The 19,042-nt window shown below is 33.8% G+C and overlaps 1 protein-coding gene across 1 annotated transcript; it reads left to right on the top strand.

Annotated features, from left to right (window-relative positions):
- The first annotated feature begins 250 nt into the window (after positions 1-250).
- Positions 251-18,400, top strand: LOC132750497 (uncharacterized). Its single transcript, XM_060740495.1, has 15 exons — positions 251-458; positions 1,507-1,655; positions 2,273-2,381; positions 3,681-3,856; positions 4,340-4,465; positions 5,559-5,670; positions 5,940-6,100; positions 7,552-7,653; positions 10,531-10,605; positions 11,923-12,046; positions 12,730-12,845; positions 14,561-14,743; positions 15,925-16,024; positions 16,764-16,851; positions 17,641-18,400. The coding sequence occupies exons 1-14, from the start codon at positions 314-316 to the stop codon at positions 16,844-16,846; spliced, it is 1,761 nt and encodes a 586-aa protein (XP_060596478.1). The 5' UTR covers positions 251-313; the 3' UTR covers positions 16,847-16,851; positions 17,641-18,400.
- Positions 18,401-19,042: the final 642 nt, after the last annotated feature.

Genomic DNA, 19,042 nt, shown 5'->3' with positions numbered 1-19,042 from the left:
TTGTATATTTAAAGAATCATCACCTTAGTGGGAAACAGAAAAAAAATGTTTACAGTATTTCCACCAATGGCCAAAATTGATTATTTTGTACACTTATTCTAAATTAATTAAATGGCACCGAACTAGATTCTTGCGCGCATGGACTTTAATCGTTGCAATTGGCCCCGTGTAAGTGAAAACGATGACATTTATGAATGTTATTCATCGCGCAATAATATTTATATTATGAAAATATACTGTTTCAGCGCCGGTAGTTAAACGACCAAACATAACTAACCAATTCCATACCAGGGTTGAAATAGTGTTCAAGAATATGAATAAAACAGAGCTCGTCCACGAGTATTTTGATGACGTCAACAATCGTGGGTATTTGAGTCAGACGGACGAAAGTTTTCGGCTGAATGCTTGGTTTAATTATGGAACCAACGAGTTTATAGGATTTTATCCTGACGCACCTGGTGAGTCACTTCCTCTTAAATGATTAATTAATTGATTAATTAATTAATATATTGTTTATTTCAAATTCCCGATTCGATAAGTGAAAGATTTTTGTAAGAAATAGTGTTCTATTTCAGAACGATATTCTCAGTTTATTCAAACGTTATCAAACAAGTTTAACTAGTGTTACAACTTATATGCTTATCTACTGACATGACTTGACACGTGACGGGTGTCTACTGGCATGATGTATGACTACTGACATGACGTGACATATTACGTGTGACTACTGATATGACGTGCAATATCTTCATGATAATGTGACTACTGATAAGATTTCTGGCTACTGACATGACGTGTGGCTACTGATTTACCGTTAGGCTACAAATATAACATTGGGCTACGGACATAACGTGTGGCTACTGACATAACGTGGGGCTACTGACATAACGTGGGGATACAGACATAACGTGTGGCTTCTGACATGACTTGAAATCTTACGTGTTACTACTGACATAACGTGTGACTACTGAAATGACGTGTGGCTAGAGACATAAAGAGTGACTACGGACATCATGTGTGATAACTGACATCATGTGGGGCTACATGTATAACTTGGGGCTCCAGACATAGCGTGGGTCTACAGTCTAACATATGGCTACTGACATGACGTGTGACAACAGACATAACGTGTTTCTACTGACATAACGTGTGACTACAGACATGACGTGGGACTACTGACAAAGACGTGACTATTGAAAAACATGTGGCTACTAACATAACGTGTGACCACAGACATAACATGTGACTACAGACATAACATGTGACTACACACATAACGTGTGAATAAAGACATAAAATTTGGCTACTGACATAACGTGGGGCTACTGACATCACGTGTGCCTACTGACATAACATGTGACTACTGACATAAAGTGTGACTATTGACATGACGTGTGACTACTGACATAACGTGTTACTACTGACATGACGACGTACATTGTGTGATATTTTTTAAATTATAATAGTTCAGTAAAAAATAATATCTCTCGATTTTCACGTGCATAGATACAATGCCTGGCCGATGCTTTGTACAAAGCATGCAGAATTCCGAACAAAGATTTTTATTTGGTTATAACAAAAACGCACCTGGTGGTGAAGGACATATCTTCAGTGCGGCGGGAGCTCTACATTTCGGGGGACAAGGAATAAATGAGGTAACAAATTTATACGTCATACAATGCAGGAAACGCCTAAACATGCCTATGATGTTAGATATAGGGAACTGAGATAATTTATTCACACATAGAGTCAGGTTCTATATATACTTGACAATAATGTTAGATATAAGGAACTGAGATAATTTATTCATACATAAAGTCAAGCTCTATACTAACCTATGATGTTAGATATAGGGAACTGAGATAATTTATTCATACATAAAGTCAAGTTCTATACTTACCTATGATGTTAGATATAGGGAACTGAGATAATTTATTCACACATAAAGTCAAGTTCTATACTTACCTATGATGTTAGATATAGGGAACTGAGATAATTTATTCATACATAAAGTCAAGTTCTATACTTACCTATGATGTTAGATATAGGGAACTGAGATAATTTATTCATGCATAGAGTCATGCTCTATTCTTGCCCGAAATGTTAGATATAGAGTTGATAAGTTTAGTTGTTCTTAAGAAGTAAGGTATGCACATGCGCATGATGTTAGTGTTGATTTAACGCGGCAATTATTCGTTAATACAGTAATATCCTTACTAAACATATACGATATGCATGCTTATTGTTTGGTTTTATATATTTTTTTGTTCAGGTATACATGGGACGGACAGTTGTTCGAGACATCCAGGTTGACTGGTGGAGATCATGCCAGTACTGGGATCATTTTGATGCCACTATGATAGTAGACTGGTATTTTACTGGTAAGATTTTCTTCTTATAATTCCTGACTTTCATTTATGTATTTTATTATAACGTTACTTTACAGTAAAGCGTTTTTTCTCTCTTATGACCGCAGCCATGCACTTTACTGGTAGGTTCGTCCCCAAAACTTAGATGTGTACAATACTGTAAGGTTGTCCATATAACCGTAGATGTGTACTGTACTGTAAGGTTGTCCATATAACCGTAGATATGTACGATACTGTAAGGTTGTCCATATAACGGTAGATATGTACGATACTGTAAAGTTGTCCATATAACCGTAGATATGTACAATACTGTAAGGTTGTCCATATAACCGTAGATGTGTACTGTACTGTAAGGTTGTCCATATAACCGTAGATATGTACGATACTGTAAGGTTGTCCATATAACGGTAGATATGTACGATACTGTAAAGTTGTCCATATAACCGTAGATATGTACGATACTGTAAGGTTGTCCATATAACCGTAGATATGTCAGATACTGTAAGGTTGTCCATATAACCGTAGATAAGTAGGATACTGTAAGGTTGTCCATATAACCGTAGATATGTACGATACTGTAAGGTTGTCCATATAACCGTAGATATGTACGATACTGTAAGGTTGTCCATATAACCGTAGATATGTACGATACTGTAAGGTTGTCCATATAACCTTAGATATGTACGATACTGTAAGGTTGTCCCCTGCGTACTTTAACTATATTTTTTCTTTTTTATTCAAGACGTTTCCTGGTTTAAAGTCTTGTCTTAATATATGTTTTTAATGATAACAATTAGTGAACTTTTTACGTCATTTGTTCATAATAGATGAATAACGTCTACATAATATATGTGTGTTTTTATAAATTTGTATGTATGTTAACGTGATAGAATATTACGGTTTTGAGTCATTACTACAAGGCAAGATTTTTTTTTTACTTTAGCGTATGAATTACTTAAATACAAAATATCCGTCTGCTACTTGAAAACTTTAGTACTAAATTATGTTATAATGACTGTGTATGAAACAAAGGTAAATGAGCTGCGTCACGACAAAACCAACACAGTGGGTTTTCGACCAGCATGGATCCAGACCAGCCTGCGTATCCGCGCAGATTGATCAGTTTCCATGCTGTTCGCTTACAAACCTTATAACAAGTAGAGAAACTGATAGCCAACAGCATGGATCCTGATCAGACTGCGCGGATGCGCAGGCTGGTCTGGACCCATGCTGGTCGCAAGCCCATTATGTTGGTTTTGTCGTGACGCGGCTCAAATATCTTAAGTTAATCAATTCTCGTCTTATTACCAGCACAAAACTCGTGGAACTCCGCTGTTGGGGTCCGAGTACCAGTCATGGCGCACGTGAAAGGAATATCTTACAAAGTAACCAAGAGTCATCCGGAAGGCAAACATTTATTCGAGCACTATTATAACTTCTTTGATTTCCGGCCATATTTAAGCTCAGATGAGAACAGTGTTTTTGAGGTAAGTTTCTCGGTCTACATTGAATGAGTGGCTCGCTCATTTTAACATTATTTTAATAACAATATCTTAATTAATTGCACAGTATGAATAACAGATTCTTATAGTGATATAATATTACATATCTCAATTTTTAGTGATACTATTTAGCATTTCACTTTCTTGTTTGATGATATAAAACATATCTCATTCTTGTAGTGATGATATAAAACATATCTCATATTCTTGTAGTGATGATATAAAACATATCTCAATCTTGTAGTGATGATATAAAACATATCTCATATTCTTGTAGTGATGATATAAAACATATCTCATTTTTGAAGTGATGAAATATAACAAATCTTCTTGTAGTGATAAAATATAACATTTCTCACGCTTGAGCAACATGCATGAAAATATAACAAAATACGTGTGACCGTAAATTTAAAAGCACGGGTAAGTTTAGACACATTTCGATTAAATGTAAAATAATTGTAATTTTAGACACCAGCTGGTGTGCAGTGTCCAGGCCGGAAGATGGTGCGTCAATTTCCTGTTGTCCCTAACGACGCTTTCTCCTTCACAACGGAAATACTCGACACTGTAAATCTTAGGCTTTCTTTTATGAAGGTAAGCCACCGCTATTGCGTTTTCTATATACACGAAGAAGGCAGAACACCTCTAATATCTGCATACCTTGTATGTACCTCAGTTATCACAATATAAGTTGCATATACTACAGGATAAGAATATAAAATTTAAATATGCATACATTAACAAGATAGTATCTCAATGTGTCTTTTTTTCATACTTCAAATCACAAGTCTACATAAAATAAATTTCTGAATAAAGTTTTAAACTGATGTGTGTGCATAGATCGGTAAAATCATAGTATCGGTGTGTTCGGCAATATCATAGTATCAGTTCGGTAATATCATAGTATCAGTTCGGTAATATCATAGTATCAGTTCGGTAATATCATAGTATCAGTTCCGTAATATTATAGTATCAGTTCGGTAATATAATAGTATCAGTTCGGTAATATTATAATATCAGTTCGGTAATATAATAGTATCAGTTCGGTGTTAACATAGTATCAGTGTGTTCGGCAATATCATAGTATCAGTTCGGTAATATAATAGAATCAGTTCCGTAATATTATAATATTAGTTCGGTGTTAACATAGTATCAGTTCGGTGTTAACACAGTATCAGTTCGGTAATATCATAGTATCAGTTCCGTAATAGTCTAGTATCTGTTCGGTAATATAATAGAATCAGTTCCGTAATATTATAATATCAGTTCGGTGTTAACATACTATCAGTTCGGTGTTAACATAGTATCAGTTCCGTAATATCATAGTATCTGTTCGGTAATATTATAGAATCAGTTCGGTTATATCATAGTATCAGTTTGGTGTTAACATAGTATCTGTTCGGTGTTAACATAGCATCAGTTCTGTAATATCATAGCATCTGTTCGGTAATATCATAGTATCAGTTCTGATATATCATAGTATCAGTTCTGATATATTATAGTATCAGTTCTGATATATTATAGTATCAGTTCGGTAATATCGCAGTATCGGTTCGGTAATAGCACAGTATCAGTTATTAGACTTGACAAGATATATCACTTGACAGCATTATTTATTTGAATAAATTTTCATTTAAAATTGACATTCTTTTTCAAACACATCTTTTTCTTTAAATACAATTTTCAGGAGACATTTTTCTACTCACAGAAGCTTGTAATGTATGAATACATTCCCCAGACAGGTGATAGCTCACCATACGGTCTAAACGATCTCATAGAAATACACGATTTTCATACAGGTATCTATCATTTTTTTATATCAAATTATAGTTATTATGCACTAAAAAGCTGAAGACCGCTTTAAACGTTACTTTATCGTGCAAAAGTGATTATATACTGGCCTTGGCAAGTGAACTTTAAGAGCTATTTACATATACATATTTACTCTTTCCGTAAGAACAAGGAACAAGGAACTAAGCTTTTACCCTGATATGTAAGTTTAAACATCATGTATTTAAATATTTAAAGTATCTATGCCTAAAGAAGAAATCATATATTTTTTGCGTAGGAGTTGCTTACGTCACAGACCGGGCACGTGGTAACTGTAGTTACCGCCCTATCGAAGGTTCAGACTTTGACGACCGGTCTAGCGGTCCAAACACAGTAAGGATACGTAATTCTAGAGAGTTTTTCTATTTCGACGTGAAAAGTGCCTCATACGAAGGAGTGGTGAGTATATTTGAGCCGCGCCATGACAAAACCAACATAATGGATTTGCGACCAGCATGGATCTAGATGCTGTCCGCTATCAGTTTCTCTACTTGTAATAGAGATGGTAAGTGAACAGCATGGATCCTAATCAGACTGCGCGGATGGTCGCAAACCCATGATGTTGGTTTTGTCGTGACGCGGCTCATTTATTGAACAAAATATTTAACAGCATGATTTCGTTTGCCTTGTTTAAACTAAAATGTTATTTAATTATCTATATCAAAATATCAACTGACCATTGTTGTTGATCTGGAACTAACCTTTCTTTATGCGTTCATAATCTTACTAATTTTATAATTGACGAGTGGCACTAACAGTTTACTTAAATCATAACGTGTTACCTCATGCTTTCTTGAGTGTTTTTAGTGAGGTTGTCTCCCTTCTCTTAATCACGAAGTTACCAGTTGCTTCCCTTTGATTGAAATAACTGATAAAGTAAATGCATATTCGTATAATATTGGCAAATACAAAGCAATTGGGGTCATTCCATTACTTTGTGCATTGCAATTAGCCTTTTATGGGCGTCTGAGTCCAGCCTAGATAACGTAATGGCCTTATAGATAAGGTAATGGTGATAACATAGCGTAATGGGCCTTCTCGACATAGTCGGGGCCCGCCTCATTCCGCAAAGATAAGTAAATGGTTATAAAATCAAATAACCCTTTACAATAACAATTTACTATATATCTTAATCTAGCTGTTGAGTTAAACAATAAAATAGGTTTAAGGCACGGAAAACATAAAAAAATGCAATAAGTAGGTTTAGTTTTCGTCTGGTCTGGTTGATGAAATACAAATTAATATGCCTGTCGACCTGCTGGAGATCTCACTTCGCCAGCAAGCATCAAGTGATGATTGTTTTGAAGAATTGGACTGGAGAGTCCATGTATGTCCAATAAGGTGCTGGAGCAAGCTGTCTTTATTGACCATCGACTTAAAGCCGCATGCCTCCAGATGAACTTAGCAATATCAACAAAATTAAACTTGAAAAAAAATGTACTAGGATTTTATGAGAAGTAAAATTATTCAAGATTCGAGTAATGATTTACATGTTATGTGCGATTAAGGACCGACTTTGCAGAAATTATCACCATATTTCTCTGCGTCACTAATGAAGTAAGGGCTACTTTTGCTTATTTTGACCTCTTTTTGGTAATTTACGAGGATTGCAAGTGCCGTTTGCCATTAGAAAATTATTTTTTCTTTGTTTACTTCACAATATTTTATCTTTCAAATACATTTTTAAGAAAAATCACGAAAATTTGCATGAATCTGGAGGCATGCTGCTTTAAAACATGTTTGAACCAATAAATACACAATGAATAATGTAGTACATCATATACACATTAAAATCTTTTATGCTATAATGTGTAACATTTTTATTTTATATCATTCTGTTGTATGTTTAGAAAAATAACCGTGGTGTGGACTGTGACACATGGGTTGCACAGAGAACAGATTATCCATTTACATACCCGACCAACTCCACGTGGGAATGGTACTTCGCTACGGTGAGTAACTGAGGGTTAGCTAGTATAACTGAGGGTTAGCTGTATAGGTGTAGTGCGTTTGTCCTGCTTTGAATTTTAAACATTCAATTTGAACACAGATATATAAACAACGGATAGGAAACTCCGAAAATAGACGAGAGTCCGATTCAGACCCACAATCCTTTGCGCGCTTCGGTGATAATCGGGCTTTCCCGCTAGTCTCTATATATCTTATATTTAGCTCCATGTTTTGAATAAAAAAAAATGAGCCACCAACAGTATCGAGCCTGGTCCGACTGCATGGGTGTGCGTCCCGGTATGTCTATATACTGGTGGCTGAGGCAAATCAATTAGTTCAAAATGCTCGAAACATCGTCTCTATTAAGTAAATTGGCTAAAAAATATCATCGAGTGATAAAAAATAACCTATTATATTAAAATTATTTTATGTTCTTTTTAGATTATCTTAGCCTTCAAACTGGCTTCAGTTGAGCAACGTACCTACGTTCTTAGCATTTTTCCTCACTCCTTTATTGTTGTTATTTCCATTATCAATTTTCAGCCAATACTTCATTCATTTATTCGTTCGTTTGTTCGTTCATTCGTTCGTTCGTTCGTTCGTTCGTTCGTTCATTCATTCATTAAAATGGAATTGCATTTGCCGATTTATTAAATCAATTCTGATTTTTATCCTTTACTACAGCGTATATATGAAAACATATAAATGTATACAAATGTATCTTGTATAATGTATGTTCTTGGATAAAATAATGTATAGCCCGGGGTTCTATGATATCACGGTACTTAACGTTTATCAGAAAATATTTAAATATAAATATCATAAATGAATGAGATTTTTTTCTATCTTATAATTGAACAATTTCAAGAACTGTTTGTCAAAAAATTATTTCAAAAGAACCAACAAAAATGACATTTTTTAGAATATTTTCAATGTCTGCCATTTTGGGTAATTTCAGAGGAGGTTACTACGGTATCAAGGTAATCCCCTAAAAAAGCAAGTATGGAAGGATAGATGGGTCAAAACTTTCAAGTTAAGTTGTGAAAAACTTCCAACAGCTAACTTGCTATAAAATTAAAACTATATGAACAGACTATATGTCAGTATATGTGTTTATAACATATTTTAATTGACTGTGTAGAAACCATTAAGGAAAATGGTAGTCAAATATGAAGGTTTTATAAAATAGTTTTCTTGCCACAAAAACATTCATTATTCACCAAATTAAATTCATTGGCAGGTGAAAATGAATCTAGTGTGCAAGTTTTACAAATATTAGCATCATCAGGTGTTGCTTTTACTAGCAGTCACAGAAAATTTAAATGCATTGATATCATAGAACCCTTGATATCATAGGAACCGAGTATAAACCTAATATACTGTGCTCCTCTTATTACACGGAACTTAACGCTTTAAAACAAGAAGAAAAACAAATAATGAACTAAGTCTTACTATACAAAACATATCATAAGATGTAACAGTTAGATATTTTCTCCTGTATGACACAAGAAAACAACAACATATTCAAAATCAGATTTAATGGTTAAGATATGGATCATAGATCTGCCATTTTGAAAACAGTTTGTTATCATTTAAATCGCGATTATTAGTGTTACATTTTTCGGTCGAAGGCCGTCAGATATCACCTTGACTTCCGCTAAAATTAACAGTAAAGGAATGAATATAGGCAGAATTTTCATTGGTCATTTTAACACTAATAGTCCGTTCGATTGATACTTTAGAAGAGCTTCCGTTATAGGTAGAGGTCTGTTCGATTGCGCGATGGCAAGACGTGTTGGAAAAAGATATAAGTCAGAATAAATAAAAAAACACAATAATTATAATTTATAGATGTTTCTAACAGCTCTTCAATAAATATATGAAATTAAATATGACAGATCGCCTTTTTGATACTTTTGCGTTTGATTGGATTTCTCTTCTAAGCTGTTCTGGTCATTATATTCTCTTCTCGAACCGGGCATAAGACGATTGAAACGAACTTTCGACTAATTTACAGTTGCAAAATTCTCCGTGGAATTAGTGTACAGTATCTAATAACTCTTTGTTTTATTTTTAATTCCTATTTAAATCAAATTCCATTTTGGTTAAAATCAAATAATGTAAGTAATAGTGTTTAAATCTAAGATGACAATTAATGGGGAAAAATATTGCGGGTAAAAATGAACTGAAATAGAAATATTGAGGACGAATAAAATGTTCTGTTTGCGGTTAGCATGGTAAGTAGTAGCTTATCCTATGCAAGTTAACAAGTTTGACTTCGGCCGAGTATCTTTTTAAAGATGCTTCTTGTTTCATGTATGTTTTATGCAGTTAAAACTACTATATGTTATATTGCTCAATTTAAGATACTAAAACTTAACTTTTTAACTCACAAGTAATTTTTTCAACAAACAAGAACGTTAATAAGAACATGATTGTTTCAGACGTATGCACACATTTTATTGGACTATTGTGGCGTTTTGCCGAAATCATTTAAATCTTGTAATGCTTTACGTTAAAATCTACAAATTTTTACTACTTTGCACAAAAACTTAGTAAAATTTAGGTGTGTGACTATAATATGTCAGTTTTTGGCCAATTCTTATAGTAGGTCACAAGGAAATATGCCATAACCGTGAAAAAATGATGACGCGAAATTATAGATGTTGAATACACTAATAAATAAAATTTTACCTATTAAAAGAAGAGAAATAGCTTTCATGTTATAATTTTCGCACTTGACACATGCTTTACACTCTGTTCAGTATATTCACTTACATATCACTTTCTGCCATGATATTATGCTTTGCTTGTACTCATGAGCTTTTCAGCCAAAGGAATTGAATAATAAACTTGTCTTGTCTTGTATGATGTTTTAGACACAATGGACTGAAGTGAATGCTGGGCCAGAATCTGGAAACATACCTATACAAATGAGGATCTCGTTTCCACTCGTAAGTTCTTCTCATTTATACTTTTAAATTGTTTAATTTAATGATATTGAATATGGTGGCTGATTTCTGCCATTCGTGTTTTCGCCCCGCGACCCCGCCAAGCGAAAAGTCGAGAATTAACAAGTTAAAATGGCGGGAGCCCGGAGCGAAAACACGCTAAAAGTGGGGACGCACCCCCTTCATTGTTACTTGTTAATTCTCGACTTTTGGCGAGGTGAAAACACGAATGGTACAAGTCAGCCAAAATAATTAACGTCATATACTTAGCGGAAAAAAGATCCCCATTCTGCAGGGACAGACGGGTTGAAAAATGCCATACATTGCAAGTTTGGCATGTGTAGTGATATGAAAGCGGAAGAAAACTAACAAAGTTTTACATAAAGAGTGGAGGCGTGGCCAGTGGTAAACGCTTCTGACTAGTAATCTAAAGATTGCTAGCCGCGTGGGTTCAGAGCCCGTCAGAGGCAAGCTGTTGTGGTCCTTGTGCAAGAAATTTTACACTCATTGCTTAGTACTGGTCGGTTCCAGGAACGGTTTCAGGGGTGTTTCAATAAGCTAATAGCTTCCAGCACAATCGAACAAAAGTAAATTTGTATAAACTATAAACAAAGGACGAATGATATACTTGTCACGCACTCTCGCTATACACCGTATCCTATGTCCCGTAAACGACCTAGGTATCAATGCATTATTATCGTATACAAAATATCATTATTAACGAAAAATAAATTGTTATACTAATATGTGTATGCTTTATTCCAGAACCCACACTGTCATTAAAGACAATTTATGTTCTCATTTGTTTAGTTTATACAAATTTATTTTAGTTCGATTGTGCTTGAAGTTATAGGCTTATTGAAACACTCTCGAATCCGTTCCTGGAACCAACCAGTACTGAGCAATAAGTGTGAAGTTTCTTATGGCTTGCTCCTGACAGCGTTATAACCCACGCGGTCAGAAATCCTTAGATTACTAGTCCAAAGCGTTAACAACTCGGCCAAGCTGCCACTCCATGGTTACACTCTCAACTCTCGTTTGTTTGATGTTTGTGAAGTTGGCAGCCTAGCAGCCTGAAGTTGGCAGCCTAGGAGCCCGGAGTTGGCAGTCCAGCAGCCTGGCAGCCTAGCATTTTGTTTGAGGGTGTACAATGTGCCATTGTATAGATATTCTTTGTACAGAATTAAAATTGTCCAAAGAGATATTTGAAATATATATTTTGTTTAAATGTTGACATTATTATCATTGACAAACATTCTCTTTTTATTTCAGCGTAGAAATAATGATAATTGAAGTAAATGCTCTTTTTTTCCATTTCAGAGCGGGCAATATTATCAATATAATCTCTATAACTTTAAGAAAACTAAACCAGATTTACTCAAATTTGACATCAGTGGATGTTATCAGTTTGGACAACGACGAAAGTTCCAGTTCTCATTGACAGGTAACTCAAACGGGGGAGGGGGTTTACTCTCATATATTCAAAATATAAAATAAAAAAGTCACAAGTACGGTGTCCTTTATTCGCTTGTCTCTCATGCGATAATTAGTACTCTTCAATGCGATAATTATTGTATGAAGAACGCACAACATACGAAAACTAAGGCGGTAATTATCGACGCGAAAATATTAAATTTCGCTAGCATATGAGTGTCTATGGTCTATAGAAAAGGGGGTAAATTATCGCTTGAGAGACCAGCGAAATTTAATACATGCGAAATTAAGTACTAAATTTTGCCCTATACAGGCGATAATTATCGCGTGTTACTAGCGAAATTTAGTGGACGAAATAGGACACCGTACATGGGCTTGCTTTTATTGGTTTTCTTTTGACGAGAGATAATGGAACACGAGGCATCCCCGAAGCCACCTAGCACCGCGCCCATCCAAGTACCGGTTTAAACAATATTCAATGCTTTATGCAAAACGTTTAGAACTCCATGATCCCGAAATCAGTGAATAATACTATAAGATAAACAATTTCTGAATGTAGATATATCACTCTTTGACGGTATGTTTTAGTAATATGTGAAATATCCGCAAGTCTTAGCATTTGCTCCATGTAAAACAGACTTGTTTGAATGTTCACTGAAATATATTTCTAACAGACTGGTTTTAATGTTTCAGTGACAGACGTTGTGAAGGCGAAGATCAGTACTAGTATGGAACAGTTCAAGTATTATATTCTTCAAGCTATCATGTCGGCAACAGGCCTCACTCCAATTCGTGTAGCAAATCTACAGGTAACTTTTAGACACGTTAAATATGAGCCCGCAATTCGTGTAGCAAATGTACAGGTAACTTTTACATACGTGAAATATGAGCTCTCAATTCGTGTAGCAAATCTACTGGTAACTTTTACATACGTTAAATATGAGCTCTCAATTCGTGTAGCAAATCTACAGGTAACTTTTACATACGTGAAATATGAGCTCTCAATTCGTGTAGCAAATCTACAGTTAACTTTTACATACGTTAGATATGAGCTCTCAATACGTGGAGCAAATCTACAGGTAACCTTTACATACGTTAGATATGAGCTCTCAATTCGTGTAGCAAATCTACAGGTAACTTTTACACACGTGAAATATGAGCTTTCAATTCGTGTAGCAAATCTACAGGTAACTTTTACATACGTTAGATATGAGCTCTTAATTCGTGGAGCAAATCTACAGGTAACTTTTACATACGTTAAATATAAGCTCTCAATTCGTGTAGCAAATCTACAGGTGAAATATGAGCCCGCAATTCGTGTAGCAAATCTACAGGTAACTTTTACATACGTTAAATATGAGCTCTCAATTCGTGGAGCAAATCTACAGGTAACTTTTACATACGTTAAATATAAGCTCTCAATTCGTGTAGCAAATCTACAGGTAACTTTTACACACGTGAAATATGAGCTCTCAATTCGTGGAGCAAATCTACAGATAACTTTTACATACGTTAAATATAATCTCTCAATTCGTGTAGCAAATCTACAGGTAACTTTTACACACGTTAAATATGAGCTCTCAATTCGTGGAGCAAATCTACAGGTAACTTTTACATACGTGAAATATGAGCTCTCAATTCGTGGAGCAAATCTACAGGTAACTTTTACATAATTACGTTAGATATGAGCTCTCAATTCGTGTAGCAAATCTACAGGTAACTTTTACACACGTTAAATATGAGCTCTCAATTCGTGGAGCAAATCTACAGGTAACTTTTACATAATTACGTTAGATATGAGCTCTCAATTCGTGTAGCAAATCTACAGGTAACTTTTACACACGTTAAATATGAGCTCTCAATTCGTTTAGCAAATCTACAGGTAACTTTACATTCGTTAAATATGAGCTCGCCATTCGTGAAGCAAATCTACAGTTAACAAAACATTGATTTTATATTTATATGTAGATTGTGAATTAAAATGTAAAACAATTATTACATTTTTGTTTTGTAAAATGCATCTAATTTTTACCAAAAAAAAGTTTAAAAATGCAGAACATTGACGTATCTATCTATTGAATGCGTGTGACTGTGTATAAAATTAGCATGAAGGCGTTAATGCTGTTTTTGATGAGACAATGTGTAAGATTGACTGAGTGATCTGAAGTCACTTTAGGGCATCATACCACGAGTGTCGGTGAGGCCTTTTTGCCGAAAAATATCCCAAGTAGGAATCATCAGGCTCTATTTGCATTGTGGCATGTTGTATACACCTCATGTTGTCAAGTTGGCATGATCTGAGCGCAATAAATTGAAATTGGCAATGTTGTTTAAAGCAGTGCATTCTTTTTGTATTAATTGTTTAAATTGATTATATGAATTACCGGTATAGTCTTTCACAACCTATCAGGGTCAGGGGTTACAAATATACATGCGCATGTATAACAATAAAATTAATGATAAATTACTGTTTGCGATCATATTTTAACTTTCATAACTTTATTGATTTGCGTACTTATTTCAGGTTTTTGTAGCAGGTGATATCGTGGTAACTTTTGAATTATTAGACGTTGCTCCGAGCATAGGTGATGTGAAAAAGGCGACGAGCTATAAAGAGGTTCCTCTTGAATTTGCTGCCAACACCCTAGCTAGTACAATACAAAGTAACCAATTCATCGTGACACTAGGTGGCGCTGCTTTTACAAACGTGAGATACGATTAGCTGTTTTGTCCGTCCAATGAAATTTCAAATATGTTTATTTGAATTTATAGAAATTCTTTATAAAAGTTTATAGCAGATCTCTACATTATAAAAGCTAAGTCTAAGTTTAGTTTTTATTTGTTTGGGTCGTCAGACCCAACAAATAATGGTAGCGAAATTTCAGACCCTGATATGCTTATTTGCAAAATCCGCAAGTAGTCCGTCAGGAACTGCTCGAAGCGGTTACGTTTATAAGAATAACCCTTTATAAGTACACTAACGCCGAACAATTAAGGGGAGATCACTGTGTAAAGATTGACAAATGACAGACGCATTAATTTTCAAACCTTCTCTGGGAAGAAAAAATAGTTCCTGATTGGGCGAAGATTTCTAACATTATGTAATTCTTTAACTTTTCTGCAAATTACCGGTAATATATTCAAATAATTTTGTTTCGCGGATTAATATCATTTTAATCAATGAAAATTGCTCGGCTATTTCCGTAAAGCTTTGGATTATTGGGATTGCCTAAATGAACATTTGTTATTAAGACTTTCTGAAAAAATAAAGTTGACTATAGGACAGAGACGAATTTAGGCAGTCGACGATCGATAATCAATTTCTACCATAAGTAACGGTCCTATAAATTAAGCATCCGATAATCCAGACGTATTACACAAAGAGTAGTGAAATATTATATTCATGTGAGAATTATTTCACAGATATACATGCTTATATTAAGCTCCATGACTATATACATCAGTGTTAAATAACAGGTTTATCGTAAAAGATATCAAATATCTCGAAATTAATAAGGATTTCAAACTTTAATTTAGAATAATGTGGTTTGCTTTATAACCTCCCAGTGGTCCAGGGGTTACACGCTCGTTTAGGAAGCGAGAGGTCTGTGGTTCAAATCCCAGTTAAGGCAACTCAAGTTGCTGTGTTTTTTTTAATTGTTTAAGCCAAATAAACATTGAATTGAATATCAGTGTTGCAATTAGCCTTATAAATAGTCAATTTACTACAGTTATAACTAACACTGGAAACAGCATTGCTGGCACTATACAAAAACAAATTGGTTTATAATCATTCACAACTTTCACCTTTCTTGCATTAAAAGACCCAAACAAATTCAGCGCCTTCAGTGCTTTGATTTTATAGTATAATATATTTGTATATTATAGGTAAAGCCACTGATAGCTAAGTCTAACAGTATTATAGAGATCACATATACGAATGTGACAACCACGGTACAGAATCAAAACCAAGCAGGTTACGGTGCCGGTAAGTTAGGCTACTTACTTTACATATTCATTACTTACTTTGTCTAACCATAATTATACACTACTGATTTTTTTCATTTTTCTCACTTCATTTTTTCACTCACTTATCGTATCTACCAATATATTTTTCATGTTAAAAGTATTTTTTTTTACATTCATCTCTTTATACCAACCACTCACTTTAAATACAAATATACCACTAACTTTTTAAATCTACAACTTTCTTTTTAAATCCACCATTTACTTTTTTAATCCACCACTTGCTTTTTAAATTCACCGCTTACTTTTTAAATCTACCACTTACTTTTTAAATCTACCACTTACTTTTCAAATGTTTCACTTACATTCTAAATCCACCACTTACTTTTTGAATACGCGCTTACTTTTTAAATCCACCACTTACATTTTAAATTCCCCACTACTTACATTTCTAATCCACAACTTACTTTTTTAATCTACCACTTACCTTTTCCACGACTTCCCTTTTTTAAATCCACCCACATTCTTCTTTAATCCACCACTAACTTTACTAACTGACCTCTAACATTGCTATATCTGCTAAATGTGGTCTGTTTTATATGTGATTTATAAAATCAGCCATCTTTTTTTGTCAGACGATTGCGTTTCGTTTAAAGTTGTAAAGTTATTACAATTATTTATATTTTATTACCCATTCACTTTTATATGCAATATAATACAACATAGTTTGATGGACAATAATTATTCACATATTATTTCAGGACCTATGGCGGGAGTTGGAATATCAATGCCTATTCTTGGAGCTGGCATGGGCATCGTGTTCGCATACTTTTTCTTCAAATAATTCATGTAAGTATATACGAGAAAGTTTTGTTTTCTGCTGTTCAATGAGCTCATTTTATCAAATACTTCATTCATTAAATCCTTTATTCATAAAATCCTTTATTCGTTAAATCCTTTATTCATTCAATCCTTTATTCATTAAATCCTTTATAATTCATTTATTCCTTTATTCGTTAAATCATTTATTCGTTAAAACCTTTATTCATTAAATCCTTTATTCATACAATCTTTTATTCATTAAATCCTTTATTCATACAATCTTTTATTCATTAAATCCTTTATTCATACAATCATTTATTCGTTAAATCCTTTATTCATTAAATCCTTTATTCATACAATCTTTTATTCATTAAATCCTTTATTCATACAATCCTTTATTCATTAAATCCTTTATTCATACAATCTTTTATTCATTAAATCCTTTATTCATACAATCATTTATTCGTTAAATCCTTTATTCATTAAATCCTTTATTCATACAATCTTTTATTCATTAAATCCTTTATTCATACAATCCTTTATTCGTTAAATAAGTCAAACTCAAAGTCAACATTTATATAGGTGATTATTTCCGGCTACATTTGGTGATATGTTCTTATAGAATACACTTCGTAAAGACTTAGACATACAGGTGACAAGTTACTAAAACTACCAATTTTACTAAAATAATCAAGAACTATTTTTTAGATACCAAATATAATAGGAAATAGGAAACAATGTTTCATTCTCTTTTATGTAAACATGTACATGTATGTATATATACATACATGCATTTATTTTTATTCTATATTTCAGATTTCACCAGAATTGCATGGAAGTTGTGCACGGAACATTACTTAGTTGAATTTGCTTTAAAATTTGTTAAATACTGTTAAAAATATGCAATATAATTTATGCTTGAACATCGCGTTGTAAAGAATACAAAGAATAAAGACCAGCATTTTGCGTCATGTGTTGTGAAAAGAAAACAAGAATTGCTCTCATACAAACGTTAAAGGCGTTCAAAACTTGTGACGATTTATTTTGGTTTGATAAAGATAACAGTTTATATAAGTTTACTTTTTCTTCTTCTTCTATTGATTTATTAATCAACTTGGTTTATTCAACGCTCATTAGACGATGATATTTGAGCCGCGTCACGACAAAACCAACATAATGGGTTTGTGACCAGCATGGATCCAGACCAGCCTGCGCATCCGCACAGCCTGATCAGGATCCATGCTGTTCGCTATCAGTTTCTCTACTTGTAATAGAGTTGGTAAGCGAACAGGATGGATCCTGATCAGACTGCGCGGATGCGCAGGCTGGTCTGGATCCATGCTTGTCGCAAACGCACTATGTTGGTTTTGTCATGACGCGGCTCATTTGTCTTATATAGTCTGTAAAGACAAGTTCCTTGTTTCTATTTTAAAACAAATGTGATGAACATAATTATCTCTATAACATTTTATACAGACCTTGTATAAGAGACAGTATTTTTTTACAGTCGAATAAATATGTGATTTGTATTATATTTTAGTGCAATAAATATAAATGTGCAATTATATAAAAGAAACACTTTTTCGTTTGTTTTATTTTGATAGGTTATTCATGACATAAGGCGTATCCTTCTAAGTCCTTATTATACTCGTACAGAATATTGTGAGCATTGTAATGAGTAAGTGTGCGAGGCGACGTTAATTGAATATTACGTCACTTTTTTCTACAACGGCACATTAAAGGGACTTCACTGAGGTTTTTTGACATGACAGGACTGGGTATAATTTTTCCGCACAAATTTTCAATTTTATGTAGATCTATGCCAATAACTTTTGTGGAAAACTTCAGATCATTCACTCTTTTTGTAAAAAACAATCCAACTTTTCACTAAAACTGGGCTAAGAATAGTGAAAAAAAATATAATGTTCAATCTATTTCTCAGTATATTTCTTAATTATCTGTACGCGCATCTTTCTTTTTTAAGCACACCAGGTATCTATGTATTAAATCTAAATTTCGTGTTTTATGCTTTTAAACCTCAGTGCAGTTCCTTTAAGGCCAAGAAATCCACATTAAAAAAAAATCTTTTGAAGGGTCAAATATGAGTTTAGTACATGTAGTAAAGTTTTAATAATGGATTAAGCACATATTACATGTTTAATTAAGAACGAACTAAAGACAGTGGCGCTGAATGTGTAATAATTGGTTTCTATACAAA

This window comes from Ruditapes philippinarum, unplaced genomic scaffold (assembly GCF_026571515.1).
Source record: "Ruditapes philippinarum isolate M1 unplaced genomic scaffold, ASM2657151v2 ctg5891_1_1_1_1, whole genome shotgun sequence".
NCBI lineage: Eukaryota > Metazoa > Mollusca > Bivalvia > Venerida > Veneridae > Ruditapes > Ruditapes philippinarum.
The sequence above is the reverse complement of the archived record's forward strand: the minus strand, read 5'-3'. Positions and strand labels throughout refer to the sequence as shown.

Excerpts from the sequence above, each read along its gene's own strand:
- LOC132750497 (XM_060740495.1), top strand. The coding sequence starts at position 314 with ATGAATAAAACAGAGCTCGTCCACGAGTATTTTGATGACGTCAACAAT. Across the intron at positions 1,656-2,272 it reads GGGGACAAGGAATAAATGAG|GTATACATGGGACGGACAGT; the intron begins GTAACAAATTTA and ends TTTTTTGTTCAG. Across the intron at positions 4,466-5,558 it reads TTAGGCTTTCTTTTATGAAG|GAGACATTTTTCTACTCACA; the intron begins GTAAGCCACCGC and ends TACAATTTTCAG.